Raw genomic sequence first — 23,257 nt, forward strand, 5'->3', positions numbered from 1 at the left:
ATGATTCTCACCAACTTTTACAGATGCACCACAGAAGACATTTCTGGTTGTATCACAGCCTGGTATGGCTCCTGGTCTGCCCAAGAAAGCAAGAAACTACAAAGGGTTGTGAATACAGCCCAATCCATCACGCAAACCAGCCTCCCATCCACTGACTCTGTCTATAATTCCCACTGCCTCGGCAAAGCAGCCAGCATAATTAAGGACCCCACACACCCCAGACATACTCTCTTCCAACTTATTCCATCAGTAAAAAGACACAAAAGTCTGAGATCACGTGCCAACTGACTCAAGAACAACTTCATCCTGTTGCCATCAGACTTTTGAATGGACTTACCTTGCATCAAGTTGATCTTTTTCTGTACCCTAGCTATGACTAACACTACATTCTGTACTCTCTCCTTTCCTTCTCTATGTATGGTATGCTTTGTCTGTATAGCACATAAGAAACAATACTTTTCACTGTACACCAATAAATGTGACAATAATAAATTCAAATGAAACTCCTAACTGTGATTAATTCACCCTGAGAGCATGGTCGTCTTTTAGGGCTATTCAAAAAAATTGTAGAGAAGATTTTGGGAACTTTACATGTGTTGAATGTATCTTTTGCGCCAGCTACGTCTATTTCATGTCAACTGCACTGAAAAGCAGTGCAGTCAAGTGGAAACTGCAGGCCAATATATGAACTTTGCAAAGATATGTAACAAACTTAACTGGAAATCAGCATCTACTGAACTGAACTGCTACTATACTAATAAATGGGCACTGTAACCAAACAATTACCATTGGAACCCATCATGACCAATATCGACACAAAGAAATTATCTTAAGCAAAACACCATTGCAGTGTTTGCTTTCTATTTTACATGTAAAAAAGGAGCATCTTCTCCAATCACATTTATATTTTTCCTGTTTTTTTCAGCATTTGCCATCAAGATAAATGGCCTGAATCATGCTATTAAAATACTTGGCATCCTACAGGAAGAATGTTAAACTGAAACTATAAAAATATAAATGGAGTCTGTTAAACAATTCTAAATAGGATATGCAAATTCCTTCCTTTTGACATATGTTGATATTGTGAATTTACTTTCCTCAATATACTTGCTGAATTATGATCTCTAAGGCTAATCTTCAGCTGATTGTCTCCCCTTTAGTCTGACTCTTTGTACAAGGAAGGTTCCATAAACTCATATTTACATTAATATTTAAGAATATATTTTACATAGGAACATAAATGTAAGCCATTGATTTCTGAAATGAAGCTGACCTATTGCTTTTTCAAAGAATGGAACATATTCATTCTGAAATTAAAGCAGCATATACTTACGTGTCTGTATCCAGAGAGAAATAGTCATACAACTTAACTATCCTGGGATGATCCAGTTCTTTGTGTATTCTGTATTCTCTACATGCATGCCTAAAACCAACAATTAAAATAGTGCATATAATTCTACTTCATTCTGAAACTACAGAAAATTATGTTAGAAGTATTAAGGATAAATACATACTTGTGATAGTTTTCTTTCTTTTCTTCCCTCCAGTTTTTGTTCAGTTGATGGATTTTCACTGCTGCATACCGCTGTTCAATCAAATCAAAGGCCTAACCAAAAAATATTAAAAACTATACTTAGAAATGAAGTTTGATATTATTTTGTGATGACATTAATAGTATTTAAAATACCCTTCTTTCAGGGCTTCAGATAAATCTTGTTTAAAAATAAAACAAGCCTCAATTATACTATCCACGCAAAGCGCAAGGGGTTTTGAAATGTCGTAGTACATGCTAAAAGGCCTCGAATGAGATATTTTACTGATGGACAGTAAATCTCAACATTACTGTGTGTCAAATCATCTTACCCAAGGGCCACCATCAGGAATAGTCCTACACATTTGCACCGCAGAGTGAATGAGACATGGATCTACACTGGAGAACATCCTAGCTATGACCGTAACATCACATTCTGCACTCTCCCCTTTCCTTCACTATGAACAGTGTGTTTTGTTTGTATAGCGCGCAATAAACAATACTTTTCACTGTATACTAATGCATGTGACAATAATAAACCAAATCAAATCAGCAAACAGCGATTTTGATCATATCAATGTGGGCAATAACAAGCAGAAGCCAAGTATCTACACAAAAAGAGCTAAAAGGTAATGCAATATCAAAATTCTACCAAAATAAATTGTATAGCTTTACTAAGAGGCCTTTCTCCTGTCATACAGATAATGAATTGGTCCAACAGCAGCACTCCCTTGCAAGAAGAGTATTAAGCACTGACTTTTAGCTTGGCAAACTGAACAGAAACCCAAAAATACATAACAGCATCATGATGGCTATGAATGGCCTCAGAAGGAGCAAGATGGATCAAAAGCAGCTTCCAAGTAGTATTATTTATCTAAAAGAGGCCAAATAATATTATAAGAGCTATTGATATCTATTACTATGTAACATTAAAGGAAATATAGGATCATAAAATGGGAATAGATGAGGAAAGCCATTCAAGCAAAGCAAATTCACCTAAAGAGAAAGAACCTGGTACATTGCAGGACTGTTCAATCGGGGGAGGGACGACACCACAACATCTTCCAAAAAGCTTACTTGAATTAAAGCTGATGCTCAATATCAACAAACAGACTCAGAATGGTGCTGCCACTTAGTGGCTCTGTAAGGAGTGGCAACTTTAAAGATCCCTCCGAGCATAGCTTTCGGCATCTAATTTATTCAGATCTCAAGGGTTCCTCATTCTGAACTATAACAGGGATAAAAAAACTGATCCACAAACAATTCCCTTTCAGTTGGTGGCCAAGTTAATTGGTGAGCAAGGAGAAGCAGATTGAACTGTTGCTCAGGTTCCATCCTTTATTTTGCTGGTCTTATATTACAGCTGATGCTTTCCACTTGTGTTGAGAAACATCTGCAACTGTAATTTCCAGTCACGTGGTGGTGAAAATCTCTCTCGCACAACTGTCCAGTCTCTCAAATAAAGAAAAGTGAACAAGAGTCTCCAATCCCTTAGAAGCAATATTAAATGTGATGTCCTAAGGATAGCTTAGAAATGAAACAGTAAATGTTCAGTAAAGCAAGAATTTAAACTCCTTTGATCCTTCCACGTACTGTGATAATCAAAGACACCAACAAACTCATTTCAAGACAGATGCGACTGCAGGGTCGCAGCAAAATGGATCAGAAATAACTGAGTTAACGATTCTAGGAAATCAATAACAAGAAATAAATAGGGTCTAGATACTAATTGCAAATTCTACCCCTAACAAACTCTTCTGACCTGACTGCAGAGAGTTTACGTGCATGCTGACAGAACCAAGGGTTATGGACTTTCAAGTGCATTCTATGTGCCCCATGAGTTCATAGGGAATATCAGGGCTGTTTTCCTAACATGGAACTTTAGGAGAGTTCTCGCTTGTTCAGTCTCCAGGCAATGCCTCTAGCTCAGCAGTTCATAAACTCTTGTCATGACCCCAATTTTGGTCATAGAACAGTGAATGGGTTCACTGGCTCCCTCCCCTCAAACTGTGCACTGCGTTGAAAACCAGGCAGATTCCAGCCCTGCCCATGTCTCAATCTCTCTTTCCTGGCCATGGGCTTGTATCTGTGGCCATTTCACCCTGTCACTGAGGAACATTGAGAGCTTGACTGAAATTTCAGTGACCAGTGACTGCTGTATGTTATGTTCTATACCTGTTCAGCTTTTCACATTCCACACTGGCCCTGACCATAAATTTAAGTTAATATTCAATGCACTTTTTAACGAGTTTCTCAATTGCAAAGTATGTCAGCACGGCCAAGTGCCACAGGCAACTGTAGCACGCAAAAGCAAATGTTGTACCTCAGTACTAGCTTTTAATGAAGATTGCATGCTCCGTGTACTTTCCAATCGTCTGTACTCTTCACACTGCTTCTTTACCTAAGTACTTGTATTCTATTGTCTCTGCTTATTCCCTCTGCCAACAATTATTTTTGACTGACTTTATTAGCAGAAGAATATAACTACACACGTCCTGTAATCTCTATACACTTTGCAAGGGATCCAATTCCCAAAGGCAGAAATTAGAATTATATGCGGCAAGTCAGTTAATTTAAAACAGGAACACCATCATCCTGGTAGGGCAGAACATCCTGCACTCTAACCACAGCCACTTCAAAACTCCCAACCTGCACTTCCACTCTTTCCTGTCCAAGAGACAACAGCTGGAGTGGCTTAGGTTAAGTTATGGACTGGTGATCATACACAACAACTTTTTAACAAGTACCTTGTTTTTACAGATTTTCATATTTATATGATTAATATGTTGATCTATAATATGCAAACTTTAATAATTACATACTGAATGTTACTATGCTGCTTTGCTTTTGTGGGTATCTAGAATTACGAATGTTAAAATGTTAGATTGTGAGGAAGGGTGTCGAAGTTTGCAGGGTGACTTGGACAGGTTGCAGAGCTGGGCTGCAAGGTGGCGGATGGAGTTTAATGCGGAGAAGTGTGAGGTAATCCATTTCGGTAGGAATAACAGATGTGTTGAGTATAGGGCTAACGGGAGGACTTTGAATAGAGTGGAGGAGCAGAGGGATCTAGGTGTATGTGTACATAGATCCCTGAAAGTTGGGAATCAAGTAGATATGGTTGTTAAGAAGGCGTACGGTGTCTTGGCGTTTATTGGTAGGGGGATTGAATTTAGGAGTCGCAGCGTCATGTTGCAACTGTACACAACTCTGGTGCGGCCGCACTTGGAGTACTGTGTGCAGTTCTGGTCCCCACATTACAGGAAGGATGTGGAGGCTTTGGAGAGGGTGCAGAGGAGGTTTACCAGGATGTTGCCTGGTATGCAGGGGAGGTCCTATGAGGAGAGACTGAGGGATTTGGGGTTGTTTTCACTGGAAAGAAGGCGGCTAAGAGGGGATCTTATAGAAACATAAGATGATTAGAGGTTTAGATAGGGTGGATGGTGATAGCCTGTTTCCTCGGATGGAGAAATCTAGCACGAGGGGGCATGGCTTTAAATTAAGGGGGGGTAGTTATAGGACGGATGTCAGGGGCAGGTTCTTTACCCAGAGGGTGGTGAGGGACTGGAATGCCCTGCCTGCTGCAGTTGTAAATGCGCCTAGTTTGGGGGCGTTTAAGAGATTGGTGGATAGGTTTATGGACGAAAAGGGATTGGTTTAGATTAGTGGGTCAATGTTTTTTTTTTAAAAAATAAGACTGGTCGGCGCAACATTGTGGGCCAAAGGGCCTGTTCCGCGCTGTAATGTTCTATGTTAAAATGGAGTTGCATTAGAAAATAGCTTGTGAAGTACAACTCTAAAGACTATCCTCCAAAGTCACTCACTCAGTTTCCTCTTTAGCCACAAGATGAGGAAACTACCTTCAGCATGGTGGGTGGATTCACTCAGGAACAATGGCAGGAGGCCAACTGCCTAATTTTTGTTAATGTTTAATTCCAGTGCCAACTACTAGGGTTCACTCACCAGCAGCTACAACATGTGAAATACATAGCACATTGGAGTTTAGCAGAGGTGTCCTCATTTTGGGATTGATTATTCCTGATACTTAAGTACAATTTACTTTTACCATTGCAGTGGGTCAGATCTCAAACAATGATGAGGTAGTGATAAGAGAATCTAGTGAAATGGTGCGATGCCAGTCTACATCAATGGTGAAGAAGTGGAAATGGTTGAGAGCCCTAGATGTCCAGATCACCAACAACCTGTCTTGGTCCCTCCCTGCAGACACCACAGCTAAGAAAGTCCACCAATGCCTTTGCTTTCTCAGGAGGCTAAGGAAATCTGGCATGCCCGCTACACCTCTCAAATTTTTATAGATGTACCATAGGAAGCATCCTTTCTGAATGTATCACATCTGTATGTCTCCTGCTCGGACCAAAAATCAAAAAAAAAACTACAAAGGGTTGTGAACGTAGCCCAATTCATCATGCAAACCAGCCTCCCACCCACTGACTCTGGTTACACTTCCTGCTGCCTTGTTAAAGCAGCCACATAATCAAGAACCCCATGCACCCAAGACATGCTCCCTTCCACATTCTTCCATTGGGAAAAAGATCCAAACATCTGAGGTCACATACCAATCGGCTCAAGAACAGACTCTTTCCTGCTGCCATCAGACTGTCACCTATCAGATAGTAAACTGATATTTCTCTACACCCTATCAAGAACTGTAACACTATATACTCTGTACCCTCTCCTTTCCTTCTTTCCTAAGTACTCTATGAATGGTACATTTTGTCTGTATAGCATGCAAGAAACATTACTTTCCACTGTATCCCAAGACAATAAATCAAATTAAATCAATTTTTAAACTCTACACTATTTTTAAATCAATAGTGTTTAGCTAGAATTTCATTAATCAACATTTTATATCTCAAGTATCCATTATCCAAAATCCTCAGGGCCAACTGGAGGAGGATCCGAGTAGTGGAGTGCCCCAGGGGTCGGTGCTGGGGCCTCAGCTTTTTACCATTTATATAGACGATCTGGAGGAGGGAACCGAGTGTAGGGTGTTGAAATTTGCTGATGACACCAAGATTGGGGGAACGGCAAATTGTGTGGAGGGTGTGGAGAGTCTGCAGAAGGATCTAGATAGGCTGGGAGAATGGGCCAGGAAATGGCAAATGGAATTTAATGTTGGCAAGTGTGAGGTGGTCCACTTTGGTAGGAAGAATGGTAGGAAGGACTATTACTTACGGGGCGAAAAACTGCAGCAGGCGACGGTGCAGACGGACCTCGGGGTCCTTGTGCCTGAGTCGCAAAAACCCAGCTTGCAGGTGCAGCAGGTGGTCAGGAAAGCAAATGGGATGCTGGCCTTCATAGCGAGGGGGATTGAATATAAAAGTAGGGAGGTCTTGCTGCAGCTGTATAGGGCATTGGTGAGGCCACAGCTGGAGTACTGTGTGCAGTTTTGGGCGCCGCACCTGCGCAAGGATATTTTAGCCTTGGAGGGAGTGCAGAGGAGGTTTACTAGGCTGATACCAGAGTTGAGGGGGTTGAACTATGAGGAGAGGCTGAATAAACTAGGCTTGTACTCGTTAGAGTTTAGAAGAATGAGGGGAGATCTCACTGAGACGTATAAGATGATGAATGGGATGGATAGGATAGAGGTGGAGAGACTCTTCCCGCTCAAAAAAGACAGCAGGACTAGGGGGCACAGCCTCAAGATAAAAGGGGGGCGGTTTAGAACGGAGTTGAGGAGGAACTTCTTCACTCAAAGGGTGGTGAATCTCTGGAATTCTCTGCCCGTTGAAGTGGTGGAGGCTGCCTCGCTAAATATTTTTAAGACACGGGTTGATGGGTTTTTGATAAGAGAGGGGATTAAGGGTTATGGGGAGAGGGCGGGAAAGTAGAACTGAGCAGCGACAGATCAGCCATGATCTTATTGAATGGCGGGGCAGGCTCGAAGGGCTAGATGGCCTACTCCTGCTCCTATTTCTTATGTTTCTTATGTTTAGGATACTCAGTTGGAGAGTTGGTGCAGACTTGGTGGGTTGAAAAGCTTCCTTCAGCACTGTGATTCTACGATTCTCTGTGTAAAAAAGTTTTTCCACATGTCCCCTCTAATCCTTCTACCAATCAGTTAAATCTATGCCCCAGATAGAGAGAGAAAAAAAGAATCTCCATCTACCTTGGGCCCCTCAATTAGGTCACCCCTTAGCATCCTCCATTCAAAAGGAAAACAACTGTCACAAGAGGTTATTGCAGAAGGTAAGGGGGCATGGAGTTGGGGGTAGGGTGTTAGTGTGGATAGAGGATTGGTTGTCAAATAGGAGGCAGAGAGTGGGGGTCAATGGGTGCTATTCGGATTGGCCGTTGGTGACTAGTGGAGTGCCCCAGGGGTCGGTGCTGGGGCCTCAGCTATTTACCATTTATATAGATGATCTGGAGGAGGGAACCGAGTGTATGGTGTCGAAATTTGCTGATGACACCAACATTGGTGGAACGGCAAATTGCGCAGAGGGTGTGGAGAGTCTGCAGAAGGATCTAGATAGGCTGGGCGAATGGGCCAGGAAATGGCAAATGGAATTTAATGTTGGCAAGTGTGAGGTGGTCCACTTTGGTAGGAAGAATGGTAGGAAGGACTATTACTTACGGGGCGAAAAACTACAGCAGGCGACAGTGCAGAGGGACCTCGGGGTCCTTGTGCATGAGTCGCAAAAACCCAGCCTGCAGGTGCAGCCGGTGGTCAGGAAGGCTAATGGGATGCTGGCCTTCATAGCGAGGGGGATTGAATATAAAAGTAGGGAGGTCTTGCTGCAGCTGTATAGGGCATTGGTGAGGCCGCAGCTGGAGTACTGTGTGCAGTTTTGGTCGCCGCACTTACGCAAGGATATTTTGGCCTTGGAGGGAGTGCAGAGGAGGTTTACTAGGCTGATACTGGAGTTGAGCTATGAGGAGAGGCTGAATAAACTAGGCTTGTACTCGTTAAGAGTTTAGAAGAATGAGGGGAGATCTCACTGAGACATATAAGATGATGAATGGGATGGATAGGATAGAGGTGGAGAGACTCTTCCCACTCAAAAAGGACAGTAGGACTAGGAGGCACAGCCTCAAGATAAGGGGGGGGGGGGCGGTTTAGAACGGAGTTGAGGAGGAACTTCTTCAACTCAAAGGGTGGTGAATCTCTGGAATTCTCTGCCCGTTGAAGTGGTGGAGGCTGCCTCGCTAAATATTTTTAAGACGCAGGTTGATGGGTTTTTGATAAGCGAGGGGATTAAGGGTTATGGGGAGAGGGCGGGAATGTGGAACTGAGCCACGACAGATCAGCCATGATCTTATTGAATGGCGGGGCAGGCTCGAAGGGCTAGATGGCCTACTCCTGCTCCTATTTCTTATGTTCAATCCAATCTCTTCTCAGTTTCAATTTTCAAGGTGTGGCAACATTCTTGTAAATCACCTCTGCATTCTTTCCAGAGCAATTATGTTCTTCCTGTAACGTGGTGACCAGAATTGTACACAAACCTGTGACCTGACCAGCATTTTGTGCAATTCCAGCATAATGACCATGCTTTTGTATTCAACACCTTGCCTAATAAAGAAAGTATTTCATATGCTTTCTTGACCATCTGTCCTGCCACAGTCAAGAATCTGTGGATAGGCACTCCAAGGTGTCTCATTTCCTCAAACTCTCTCAATATCCTCCCATTTGCTGAGTATTGCCTTGCTTTGTTTGCCCTTCTCAAATGCATAACGTCGCACTTTTCCAGATTGAATTCCATTAACCATTTCACTGCCCATTCAACCAAATCATTGCTGTCATTCACTTGGAGATCAGAGAAGTCTGTCCTTGGTGACACAGTTGACCCTAAGATGAACTCTCGACCATATATTTATGGTATCACCCAAGACTAGTTATTTCCCACTCTGTAAACCCACCCTCGTCTCAATTGGGTATGGTCAGTATCTTGCCTGTTGTGAACCGCTGAAGAGGCATACTGTTTGATACAAATCGGCCAGTTTTTGGGACTTGAGGTCATCTAAAACTCTGCTGCTTGTGCTCTGACCATACCAAATCCTGTTCACCCATGTGCTTGCTCAACTAGAGATTTTAAAATTCATAACCTTGTTTTCAAATTCCCTCCATGGCCTCATTCCTCCCAATTGCTAAGATCGCTTCCAACACCATAAATCTACAAGCTATCTGTGCTCATCTAATTCAGAACTCTTACTTAACTTGATTTTAACATTCACCATTAGTGGTGAATGGCTAAACCAGTGGCCCCCACATCTTCTCAAGTTGGTGATCCTTGGACAAAAAGAAGCAGAGATGAGAACCATACTGTCAAAGTGGCCAGGGTGAGAGAGAGTAATCATTTTATTGGGGATTATGGCCTCAAAGGTGGAGGCAATGGTGCAGTCGAGAAAATCAGTAGCTGCAGATGTGTGGCAAACAGAATGGCACAGGCCAGGCAGTTGGGATTTTGTTAGTGCAGTTGTAAATGAATTGAATTTTCCCCCCCCAGGGTAAGTACATAATGTGGTTGGGTTAGCTTGTGGAAGAGGGATGTGGAAGGAGAGTAGTGAAAGTGATCAGAGATGGCCTTATCTATAATAAAAGCAGACACTCAATGCTGGAAATCTGAAATAGAAACAGAATGAACTGGAAATAGTAGATGTGGCAATATCTGTTGGGAAAGAAAAAGTTAATGCTGCGAGTTGAAGATGACTCTACTTTGGAACTGCAGGAAAGTAGAAACATGTTGGGTCTTATTCTGTTAAAAGGGAGGATGGGGTAGAACAAAAGGAAACATCTAGGATAGGGTAGAGGGCTGGAGAGATTAAAAGCACAACAATGTCATGGAACAAAAGGCAAATGGTCTGGTGATGATTGTGATAAAGGGACAAATAATTGTCCCAGCTTAGGTGTTAATGGCATAATAATGAACAGCTCTGCCTGAAAGCATGAGCTTAGTCCCTTAGTGTCCCAAGATGTGTAAATTAGATGGATTAGTCATGATAATTGTATGGGGTTATGCGGATAGGGTGGGGGAAGAGCCTGGGTAAAATACTCTGTCAGAGTCAGTGCAGACTTGATGGGGCCCTTCTGCACTGTAGGGATTCCATGAATTAGATTTAGACTGGTTTAATCATCCACAATAAGCTCAGGAACAGCAAGGGCCTCACTCGTAAGTGAGCAGACATTTTGGAGGGAAATGTATAGGAATGCTGAGAATTGATCCACTGACAGAGTCTACAGGGTCAGCAGTGGGAAAAGTAAGGTGAACAGGAAGTGGGTGGCGAGATAGACACAAGCAGGGCACTGAGTGGGATAAGGCAATTGGGATTGCTGCTCAGAATAAACCAGCACCAGAGGCCTTCATGAATACCATGAGAAGCACATAGAAAACTACAGTCTTAAGAGGGCATCAAGCCCTCAATTAAGGCAGCAAAAAGATTGAGGACCAATGACTGCCGCGGTAGGAAACTGGGAGTGGCCGAGAACAGGGAAGTGAAAGGAGGCATGATGAAAGAAGAGAGGGGTGAAGGAGGGGTAATAAGAAAAGTTAAAAAAGCGAAAGGGCAAATAAAGTGATATCCTTTGAGTGTGTGGTATTGTTCAATTTGACCAATCTGCACTGCTGAATCCAAGTCATGATTTTTCAAAGAAAAGCCAAACATTGTTTCCTAAACTCTTAGACTATTAAGTGCTTGCATCATTCGTGAATAGCACCGATGTAGCCAATTACCAGTTGTCTCACTGTTACCCAAGACATCATAAATTACTTCATCATTAAGCATGCACATCTTATGTTTTGCCTTTACCATGAAGTCTTCCTCTATTTCATTTAGCACTGAGTTGAGCAATTTTTCTATTCTATAAAATCGATATTGCAAAATGCACCTATATTCAAATAAGGAATTAAAACAACTGATATGCCATGTGATTTATTTCAATCTTCACAGATGTTAATAAACTCAAATACAGTTTGGACTTGCATTCTTGGACAAAAATAATGAGGCACCAAATTAATCATTTTGCAATTGCAGATGTGGAACACATTTACAATTACTCATATATAGATTCGGTCCCCAAAACTTAATTCATTTCAAATGAGACAAAATTGAAAAATTTAGTAAACAATAAAAGGATTTCCCAAGGTGGGCTGTGAGATAAACATCATTTATTTGCTGAAAAATATTTGTCCAAATGTCACTATGGTATATTTGAGATTTAAATATTAATTTCCTACAGGCTTGCATAAGTGATGAACAAACATTATCTATTGCAGCACACAAAATGCACTGATAGAAATAACACTTATCAGATACCCCTTATTAATTCAATGTGAAATGAGCTCATATAAGAACTGTCCAGGACAGGTGTATGGAGTTTCACAACTTTTGTCAGTCATTTAGTAAGTATACAATTCTTTCTTAAAAGCTGCTCATTGTTCCAAGAAGAATACATCACAAAAAGAGAGCTGAGAAATTACTTCAGCTCTGACAAAAGATCATCTAGACTCTCAATGTTGGCTCTATTCTCTCTCCACAGATGCTATCAGACCTGCTGAGATTTTCCAGCATTTTCTGTTTTTGTAAAGTTCCACTATTGGTAACAATATTGATTTCAATCATGAAAATTTCAATTACTTCAGTACCCACACATTTAACCATAGTTAAACACTGATCAGAGAAGTTGGTAAACCTGAATAACATCATGGTAAGAACAGAGATTTTATTTTGATATAAAATGTGTTGAGACAATTAAAACCAGTAGGATGATGTGGTAATCACTGAACAAGCTAAAGTTAGAAAAAAAACTTGCCAATCATTAATTAATTGAAAGAGTATCATTAATTAATTGAAAAAACACGTCCAAGTTTTTCATTTTGCACCAGGACATTTTCAAGAATACCAAATACCTCAAGGAAGCTGTAAACATTTGCACTGCAGTACAATATCATAGCAATCAAGACCCGCCACCATTGTGTAAATCAGTATTCATTGAACTTATGAACTCAGCAACTTGGGCAATTGAGCTAAGTTTTAACAATACCATGTAATGCCAGAATAGATGGTGTTGCCAAGGGATTCAATCTAGGCCTAGCTCTCTCAATCATCTTTGTTGGGTTCCATGAGAAACACGTCTACACATTGCATATCTCTGATATGTAGATGATATATTCGCTAATTTGAATTCAAAGCTGCATGTCAGACTTTCCTTACACACTTTAATGTGTATCTTCAGGTATTCAAATTCACCTTTGAAATGAAGCAGTCAAATAAGCCTCCTTTCATGAATCATGATCTCACTTAATGGAGGAGGAGGCTCGATGGGCCAAATGATCTACTTCTGCTCCAACATCTTATAATCTTTCTTTGACATGCTAGTTGAGAAAGCTGCTAAAGGGTTCTCCACTACCATCTATATTTATCATCACTGATCAATATACTCATTCAGATTTCTGCAAACCCATGTGCTACAAGAATGGTATTGGCAACCTCAAAAATAGAGCCAGAGCAATTTGCTCACCATGCAAGCTTGATGCTGTCGTAGGACACATCAAAGCTACCCTGTTAGATAATGGTTACCTTAATCACACCCATTGTTCACTATATCACGCAAACTCATGAATGGGCCTAAGGCTGCCACTTTCGGTCCTGAATAGTTCCCAGTCTACCTCAGATTACCTGGCACAGATAAGATACCCCAAAAGATTTGAGCAACAGGTGAAGTTAACTGTTTCACACAGCTACAATGCAATAGCAACAATAATGGTGTTTACCACCAACAGGATGCTCCTGCCAAGCCAAAATGACTTCTGCCTATCATACAAATGAGTAATGTTACTTAGGTATTTCAGTGCATCTGTGATGCTAGATATGTTGGCTGCAATGTCCCAAAAACTGGCTGATTGTATCAAACAGTATGCCTCTTCAGCTGTTCACAACAGGCAAGATACTGACCATACCCAGTCAACGCATGTTTGTAAAGCTCAAGACAGTGTCTAACAGTAGGTGTGATTCCACAATAGAGCAACATTGTTAAACAATTTTGACTGTGCTAAGGATTACACAGTCAACCAATTTAAGATCATCAGTTAGGTGCGCTGTATGGCACACTTGCACATGCTGGAAGCTATAATATTAATACACAGGACCCTGTGTATTTGTGATAGAAAGAAAACATATACACATTGCGCCCGTTTCAACTAACAAAATAGGCAACAGCCATATTCTCTGGTACATTCCCTAGGGAAATGCCTTACTCAGAGTCAACCCACCTGGTTTGAATTTACACAAAGTTTGGCAGCTAACTGTCATTCATTGGTCAACTGGTACAGTCTCAATGGCAATGCCTCTACCAATCAACACTCTATTCTCATGAATATAAATTGTTGTTCCATTTACATTTGGTATTCTTATTACTATCCTGATGACTGGGAGATAAAAAGAGTGACGTTTGTTTTTCAGCAATACTCTATACCATTAACAACTATTTGAATTCATAGAAATTTAAGAATAAAGGAGGAAATTTGCCCATCATGCTTGTGCTAGCTCTCTGAAAGAGTAGCCATGCTTATTCCTACTCCCCACTTTTAGATCACAACTCTATGTTTTGCATCTTCATGTATCTCTCCAACTTCCTTTTTAAATTTACAAAATCAACTGCATCATACTTTCAAGTAGAGCATTTCAACCCAAAAACTCAGTGAAAAATCCATTTCTATCCTGTCATTAGTCCGTTGTCAGTGATTTAAAATTTTTGCCCTCTGGTAATTTTCCTACTCGGCCAAGAGAATAGTTTTTCTCTATTTACTCTATCAAAACCTTTCAACATTGTGAAAATCTCTATTAGGTTACTTATTAATTGTTTCTGTTCCAGGGAGAACAGTGCCACCCTTTCCAATCTCTTAGTAACAGAAGTCACTCATTCTTAGTAAACCTTCTCCAAAATGTCCATTTTAAAAAAAAACCTTTCCTGAAGAATCCTATCAAGAGTTGTCTGCTATAGGCTAGCTGAGGTCCAACCCATGATTTATAAAATTCTAGCATAATCTCTTTGCTTTTATAATCTATGTTTTTACTTATAAAGGCCAGTGACTAATATGATTTTACCACAGAATCCCTACAGTGCAGAAACTCACCATCCAGCCTTTGAATCTGTACCTACTCTCTGAAAGAGAATTCCATCCAGGCCTTCCTCTCTGCCCCATCCCCATAACCCCACACATTTACCGTGGCCTAACCAACTAACTGCACATTTTTGGACTGTTTTGGGTGTACGGGGTGGAATGTGCCAACTCCAAACAGTCACCCAATGCCAGAATTGAATGCAGATCCCAGGTGCCACCATGCTACCTGCCCATTGTATTAACTAGATTAACTTACCCTACCATCTTTAACGATTTGTATATATCGCACCAAGGTCTCTCCCGGTTCAGCTACACGTTTCAAAAACAATATCTAAATCATAATAATAACCCATCTTTGTAATCTCAATGTGCTGTTACTTTACCAATTTAGTCACAAGATACTCCCTCAGTACAAACTGAAGTAATTGCTGTGCATCATTTTACAAAGCATATCTCAAAAGGAAGTTGATTAGTTAAGTGTACTTGGTGACTAGCACCAGCCATTATGTTCAAAAGACATCTGAGCTTTAACATGTTCTTGTTTTGCATTCTGAAAATGTAAGGTTTCAGGTGAGCAGTATATAGTAAATGTATAATAACAGAAATACACTAAATAATGCATTCTGATGATCAGCACTTCAGATGCACTGAAACGCTGGGTAGGAACTTTCTACCACATTCAGATCTGAATGGTTGTTCACTATTGTTTCTTCATTTATCTCAGTGGCTTAAACCATGCTCAAGACATACAAACTCCCTTCATCTGGGCTTCGGAGTCCTAAGGTAATGTTTATTTGTGTGCCCTGCCTGTAAAGTAAAGCAATTCAAAGGATCATACTTGGCTAGGTTTCCCTGAAAAACCATCTTGTTCTAGTTTCTTACCCATTTCCCTCCATGCCCGCTTTTTGCTTCCTTGACCTGATGACCCAATTTCCCTTTCTGGTCCCCTCATGCTAGCTCAAACTGCAAATAGTGCCCACTTGACAGTTTCTATATCTATTCCCTAAAAAAACTGCAGAATCATCTATATTCATCTTCAAGTATTCTATCCCTACAAACTGCCACTCCATCATTCACCTCTTCCATGTTCTTGAGCAGATTTGGGAGGTATAACCTGTTTATCTTTCCTGCAATTCTGTTTGAATCTCTCCAATTAGGTTTCTCATCCATGCCACAGCATTGAAATGGCCATAATCAAAGCCACAAAATTACATCCTGAAACTAAGAAAGATAAATCTGAAGGATTGGAGCTGCATATCCAAGTTTGCAAAGTTACAAAGCACAGAATGTTGTATATACAAGAGCTTGAATTCACAAAGTGACTGAAAAATAGAGTTCAATGTAGGGAAATCAGAGGTCATCTTTACATCGAAGGAAGACAAATAATATTTTCTTAACAATGAAAGATTAAGAGTTGTGGAAGAGCAAAGGGATTCAGATATCACTGTACAATAAACCACAAACCTTGTGCATAGATAGAAACAAAAATTGAAAGAGGCAAATGTGTTGGCCTTTTATCTCAAGTGGATTGGAATTCAAACATGAGCAAAACGTGCCTCCATTGCACAGAACCCTGGTTAGATCTAAACTGGAAAACGTTTTCATCTTTGGGCACCATACCACACATACTGGTCTTGGAAAGGATACAGTACACATTCATCAGAAGGACACTAAGGCCTTACATGTTGGGAAGTTGCGTAAGAAAAGCTTGTATTCTTTGAAGTTAAGGTTGAGCAGTGATATTACAGTTGGCAATGTAGAAGTGAACCATCAGTCTTTGCCTTCAGCACACTCAGACTGAGCATACACAACTCTCTGAAAAGAAAACTCCAAAGAATTGGAACATGTTGATTGAAGGTATTTCTCATAAATGGCCAATTTATCTTATTATATCCTTGAATTCTGGGCGCTGTAGCCAAGGGAAACAGCCTCTTAGCATCTACCCTATCAAGCATTCGCAGAATCGTTCCAGTGAACTTTGGTTGTATTCCCTCGAAGGCAAGAATACCTTGGATTTGCAGGAGAAATCCCTACACTGTAATTTTAGTAAATTCTCACCCATAGGATTCCTGACTGTTGCTTGTAATAAAGGCCAACATACCACTTACTTTTCTAATTGTTTGTTCTCATCTGCATGTTGATATTGTGTTTCTTGCACTAGAACACCCAAATCTCTCTGAACACTAATATTTAATAGTCTCTCACATTTAAAAAGTATTCTATTTTTCTATTCTTCATGCCAATTCACAGATCCCCAAATTATATGCCTTTTGCCACCACCTTGCCCATCAACATACCGTGCACGAATAGATGCACTGGTCGCTATTTTCCAAAATTCCCTCGGTGCTGGAACAATCTGACTAAATTGGAAAGCAACAGAAGTTATCCTGTTTATTCAAGAAAGGATGAAGGGAGAAAATTAGGAAATAAAGGCCCAGCTTTTTTGCAGCCTACGTGTCTTCCTTGCATCTTACTTCCCCACCTTGTTTTGAATCGCCAGCAAACCTATAGATTGTATATAAAACTCCAGTCCTGATCCATGCAACATTTCTGCCAACCTGAACGTAACTCCTTTATTCCTACTGTTTTCTGTTCAAAATTCTCTATTTGCGCTAATCATAGAATCCTGAACCCAATAAGCCCTAATCTTCAGTAACAACCTACTGCATGGCACCTTATCAGTGCCTTTTGAATATCCACTAGTTCCTCTATATCTATTCTTCCAGTTAACATCCTTAAAAATACTTAATTGATTTGTCAAACATTTTCATAAACCATGTTCACTCTACCTAATCATATTATGATTTTCTAAGTGTCCTGTTACTAATTTCTTAATAAAGGAATCCAACATATTCCCCAACAACTAATGGCAGGCAAATCGGCTTATATTTCCCAGTTTTCTCTCTCCATCCTGTCTTGAATAGTAACATAAGAAACAGGAGCAGGAGCATCTAGCCCCTCGAGCCTGCTCTGCCATTCAACAAGATCAGGTTGATCTGATAATGGTTCAGTTCCACTTACCCACCTGCTCCCCATAACCCTTAATTCCCTTACTGGTCAAAAATATGTGACTTAAATACATTTAACGAGGCAGCCTCTACTGCTTCAATGGGCAGAGAATTCCAAAGGTTCACTACCCTCTGGGAGAAGTAGTTCCTCCTCAACTCTGTTCTAAATTGACTCCCCCATATTTTGAGGCTGTATCCCCTAGTTCTTGTTTCTATCCTAAGTGGAAAAAACCTCGCTGCTTCTACCCTGTCTAGCCCCTTCATTATCTTATATATCTCTATTAGATCTCTCCTCAACCTTCTAAACTCCAATGAGTACAGGCCCATATAACTTTTGCTGCTTTCCAATTTGCTGGGATTGTTCCAGGACTAAGGGAATTTTGGAAAATGGCAATCAGTGCATCTATTCTCTCTACAGCCATTTCTTTTAGAACCCAAAATGTAGGCCATCAGTCCAGAAGATTTGCTAGCTTTCAGTCCCATTAATTTGTTTTTTTCCCACTCATGTTAATTATTTTACTATTTTTGTAAAGTATTTCGTGTCTTCTACTGTGAAGAGACAAAAATATTTGTTTAATGGCTGTCTTTTCCTAATCTCCCATTAGAATTCCTCTTGGCTCAGTCTCAAGGGATCCATGTTTACCCGTGCTACTTTCTTCCTTCCATCTTACTTGTGAAACATCTTTTAATCTGTTTTTATATAGTTCAGGCTTCAAGGACTGCAGGGCCAGGAAACAACAAAGCTCTGGGGGAATGTGTTGGGCCAAAAAAACAGGGAGATTCCAGAGGAATGTGCAAGGTCAGAAAACGGGGAGATTCCAGAGGAATGCAAAGGGCCAGAACAGAGGAAGAATCCAGGGAAATATATGGGACCAGAAAATGGAGATTTCAGAGGAGAGAGCAGAGCTAGAAAACAGGGAGGCTCCAGAGGAAGGAGCAGGCCACAAAACAGCAAAATTCCAGGGGATTGGTTAGCTAACAGGAAACAGGGAATAGGGATAAATGGATCATTTTCAGGTTCATGGAGTGCCACAGGGTTCAGTGTTGGCATCTTAACTATATATAATCTAAATCAATGACTTGGATTAAAAAGTGAATTTATGGCAACTCAATTTGCCATAAATTGAGGACATAAAGAATATACAAAAGAATTTAGACAGGTTAAGTAAGTGGGCAAAAGATTGGCAGGTAAGTGTAATGTGGGAAAATATGGATTTGCCTACTTGGCAAGAATAAAAAGTAGTATATTATTTGATTGGAGGGAGACCAAAGAGCTACAGTACAAAGGGATGTTGGCGTCCTGGTACGTGATTCACAAAAAGTTGGTATGCAACTGTAGTAAGTGATAAGGAAGGCAAATGGAATGTTGATGTTTATCGCAAGGGGAATTAAATATAAAAATTGGGACATTATGTTACTGTTTACAGGATATTGGTGAGATCACATCAGGGGTACTGTGTACAATTTTGTTTTCCTCATTAAGATGATATAATTGCATTAGATGCAGTTTAGAGAAGGTTCACTCGACTTAGCCCTGGGATGAAAGGGTTTAGTTTGCAAGGACAGGTTGAGCGGATTGGACCTAGAATTTGCAAGAAGAGAGGTCTAATTGAAATGTACACAAGATCCGGGGAGTGGAAAAGGAGATGATGTTGACATGTTTCCCACCGTGGCAAAGTCTAGAACCTGGGGACACAGTTCAAAAATTAAGGGTCTCCCATTTAAGACTGAGATAAGGTTCATTAGTCCAAAGGTAATTCGTCTGTGAAATTCTCTTCCATGGAGAACAATGGGAGGACTGCATCATTGACTATGTTCAAAGTCAAGTTAGATAGTTTTTTGATTAGCAAGGGAGTCAAGGGTTATGGGAGCAGACAGGAAAGTGGAGTTGCAGCTACAATCAGTGCTGGGACCTCTGTTGTTTGTAGCATGTATAAATGATCTGGAGGAAAACATGGGTGATCTGATTAGCAAGTTTACAGACGACATGAAGATTGGTGGAGTTGCTAAGAGTGCTGGGAATTGTCAAAGGATACAAAAGGATATAGACAGATTGAAGACTTGGGCATAGAAATGGCAGGTGGAGTTTAATTCGGCCAAATGTGAGGGGAAGCTTTTTGGAGGATCAAATTTAGGTGTGAATTGTACTATAAATGGCAGAACATTAACAGAGGGATTTGCAGGTCCACAGTTCCCTAAAAGTGGCAACACAGGTGGCCATGCTTGCCTTCATCAGCCAGGGCATTGAGTATAATAGTTGGGAAATCATGGTGCAGCTACATAAAATCTTGGTTAGGCTGCATTTGGAGTATTGTGTGCAGTTCTGGTTACCACACTATCAGGAGGATGTAGAAGCTTTGGAGAGTGCAAAGAAGGTTTACCAAGATGTTGCCTGGTCTCAAGGGTGCTGGTTAGGAGGTCGGATAAACTAGAATTGTTTTAATTGGAAAGACAGAGGGTGAGGGGAGACCTGATAGAGGTCTACAAAATTATGAGCAGCATACATAGTGTGGATAGTCAGAAGCTTTCTTGCAGGGTGGAAGTGTCAATTACAAGGGAGCACAGGTTCAAGGTGAGAGGACGAAAGTTTAAGGGAGATGTGCAGGAGAAATGTTTCACAGAGTGGTGGGTGCCTTGAACATGCTGCTAGGGGAGGTGGAGAAAGCACAAGTAACATTTAAGAGGCACCTGGATGGGTACATGAATAGGGAGGGAATATATGGTCTGAGTAAAGGGCAGAGGTTTTTTTCTTTTAAGTCGGGCATTATGATCGGCACAAGTTGGAGGGCTGAAGGGCCTGTTCCTGTGCTGTATTTGTCTTTGTTCTCTGTGTAATTGGATCAGATGTGATCATTTCAAATGGCAGAGCATGCTTGACAGGCTGAATGGCCTACTCCTGCTCTTAATTCTTGTGTTTTTGTATTCTCATTTTTCATTTCCCTCCATCAACGTTTTGGTTATCCTTTGCTGGTAGTTAAAACTCTCCCAATTCCCAGGTTTACTTATTATAAACCTCATCTTTTATTCTAATACTAACCTTGATATCTTTAGATAGCCACAGATGGATCACTTTTCCCATGGTATCTGTGCTTCTTAATGAGTTGTAGATTGTTCAGAATTTTGAATATTGCTTTAAACCCTCAGAATTGCTCATCTACTGACACACCTTTTAATCTAACATCCGAATCTATCCTGGCAAACTTGCCACATGTACCCATGTAATTAACTTTAAGTTCAATACACACCCCTCTCTTCCCCATCTCTACTTTTATGTCTGTGAGCTTAATACATTTTCTGTAAGTCACAAAATACAAAAAGCATGCATGCAATAAATAACTGCCATATCATTCCTCTCCCTCTCACTTGCTTTTTTAAAAGCATAAATATTACCTGAGTTAATGCTTTGAAATTTGTCCTCAAGTGTTTCTTCGATATTATTTTGAAGTGAGCAGGTACTGCAAGAAGCTAAACAATTTTCCATTAGTACAGTTGACTAAATGGTATTAATGCATCCTGGGGAAACTGGCTATGCTGCTCATGCTGAGATTTTATACTCCAAATTCACCTCATGGATTCAAAGTTCTGAGCCCTCAGGTTAACAAAAGGCATTAAAAGATTTTAAAAACTACAATATTGCAAAAATGTAAGACTTTTTGGATAAACTTTATTCAAGCCCTTATTGCCATCAAAAACATCACTTATTGAGGGGGAAGACAAATGATATAATCACTGCAGAGTTGTACTGGAAGGGCATCAACTAGGTTCAATGAGCATTTCAGGTATTAATAATAGCTTTCACCATTCAATCCCAGTTGACAAAGGTCTTTTCAACTCGAAATGAAACCTAGCGCATCACATTTAATACAAAACACCTCAATCTCCCACAGCATTGCAGACAGTCAAGGTTCAAGTTAGCCAGCATTGGATAATTGTGGCATAGAAGGACTGCAAAACGGGAGGTCAAAAGGCAAGGGCAAAGCAGGATCAGGAGGAAAGACTAGTGTCAACCAGGGTTAGACAGGAGAAGTTAGAATAGAGTGGCCAAATGGGCCATCTAAAATGGCAATTTGTAAAGCACTCTGGGACAATTGGGCAAGAATTAAAATGAGACGCTGCAGCCTAAAAGACAGAGATAAACTGGCTACAACTCAGATGACTGACTACACAGGATATGGATCATCTCATAAGAACATAAGAAATAGGAGCAGGAGTAGGCCATCTAGCCCTTCGAGCCTGCCCCACCATTCAATAAGATCATGGCTGATCTGTCGTGGCTCAGTTCCACTTTCCCGCCCTCTCCCCATAACCCTTAATCCCCTCTCTTATCAAAAACCCATCAACCCGCGTCTTAAAAATATTTAGCGAGGCAGCCTCCACCACTTCAATGGGCAGAGAATTCCAGAGATTCACCACCCTTTGAGTGAAGAAGTTCCTCCTCAACTCCGTTCTAAACCGCCCCCCCTTTATCTTGAGGCTGTGCCCCCTAGTCCTACCGTCCTTTTTTGAGCGGGAAGAGTCTCTCCACCTCTATCCTATCCATCCCATTCATCATCATATACGTCTCAATGAGATCTCCCCTCATTCTTCTAAACTCTAACGAGTACAAGCCTAGTTTATTCAGCCTCTCCTCATAGCTCAACCCCCTCAACTCCGGTATCAGCCTAGTAAACCTCCTCTGCACTCCCTCCAAGGCTAAAATATCTTTGCGCAGGTGCAGCGCCCAAAACTGCACACAGTACTCCAGCTGCGGCCTCACCAATGCCCTATACAGCTGCAGCAAGACCTCCCTACTTTTATATTCAATCCCCCTCGCTATGAAGGCTATCTCCAGGACAAAAGGGACTTTCTGGACAAACTGGGTTGTTTACCAGACGTTGGGGTGCCATAATCCCTTATTGGGAGGGAGGTGTGTGTTCTACCTGCCCCCAGCACCTTCAGACTTAGCCGGCGGGGACACACCCAGATATTGGTGTGGCAGCACCCGATTGGACTTTATCAACCAGGGTGATCAATTCCCGATTGATTGGCAATAGCCAAAAGGGGTGCAAAACCCAAAAGGGTATAAGGGGTGTTGCGCAACCAAGAATCTCTCTCTCTGATCCCACGAATGACCATCGCCAGCAACAACCAGCATGAGGAGAGCCACCACACCCGAGAAGGAAGAAAAACCAGAGCCAGAGTGCCAGGCCAGACTAAAGGACCAGATTATACAGAGGATGACCGAGACCAATAAACAGACAAAGGCCAATATCTGCTTGGGTACTTGCCAGTCACACAAAGTTAAGTCAAGGTACTGGACTTGGACTTTAGTATTTTCTGTAAGATAACATTGTTGGTTGGGTGAGTGATTATCGATTGTGTTTTAAATAAATATTGGTTGTACTAACAAGATGTCTACTTGCAGTTCTTTGTCCACCGTAGAAGGGTTAAAACATTGCGGCAAGCACAACAATAGCCTTAGAGGGGAGTAGATTTTGCAAATGTTATAAGATCACACTGGACTAAACATCTAGGTTTTAAGGGAATATAGAACTGGAAGCAATTATAGCAATATACATATTAACAGCAAGAGTAATGGAGAAAAAATGTGGTGGAAGGAAAGGCCACATACCAAAAGGTTGAATTATTTAAAAATTACCTGA

At 41.0% G+C, this 23,257-nt stretch overlaps 1 protein-coding gene across 5 annotated transcripts in view; it reads right to left on the bottom strand.

Moving 5' to 3' along the window:
• The window catches only part of tlk1a (tousled-like kinase 1a), a 162,570-nt gene that overhangs the window by 15,394 nt on the left and 123,919 nt on the right, over positions 1-23,257 (bottom strand). For all 5 annotated transcript variants that reach the window (XM_080199046.1, XM_080199048.1, XM_080199045.1 and 2 more), the window contains 2 exons: positions 1,515-1,606; positions 1,334-1,423 (listed from right to left, as the gene is read on the bottom strand). In XM_080199046.1, the coding sequence (XP_080055172.1) occupies positions 1,334-1,423; positions 1,515-1,606 (182 nt within the window). The remainder of the gene's footprint in view (positions 1-1,333; positions 1,424-1,514; positions 1,607-23,257) is intronic.

The sequence above is a fragment of the Carcharhinus amblyrhynchos genome, chromosome 11, assembly GCF_965287045.1.
Source record: "Carcharhinus amblyrhynchos chromosome 11, sCarAmb.v2.hapA, whole genome shotgun sequence".
Classification (NCBI taxonomy): domain Eukaryota; kingdom Metazoa; phylum Chordata; class Chondrichthyes; order Carcharhiniformes; family Carcharhinidae; genus Carcharhinus; species Carcharhinus amblyrhynchos.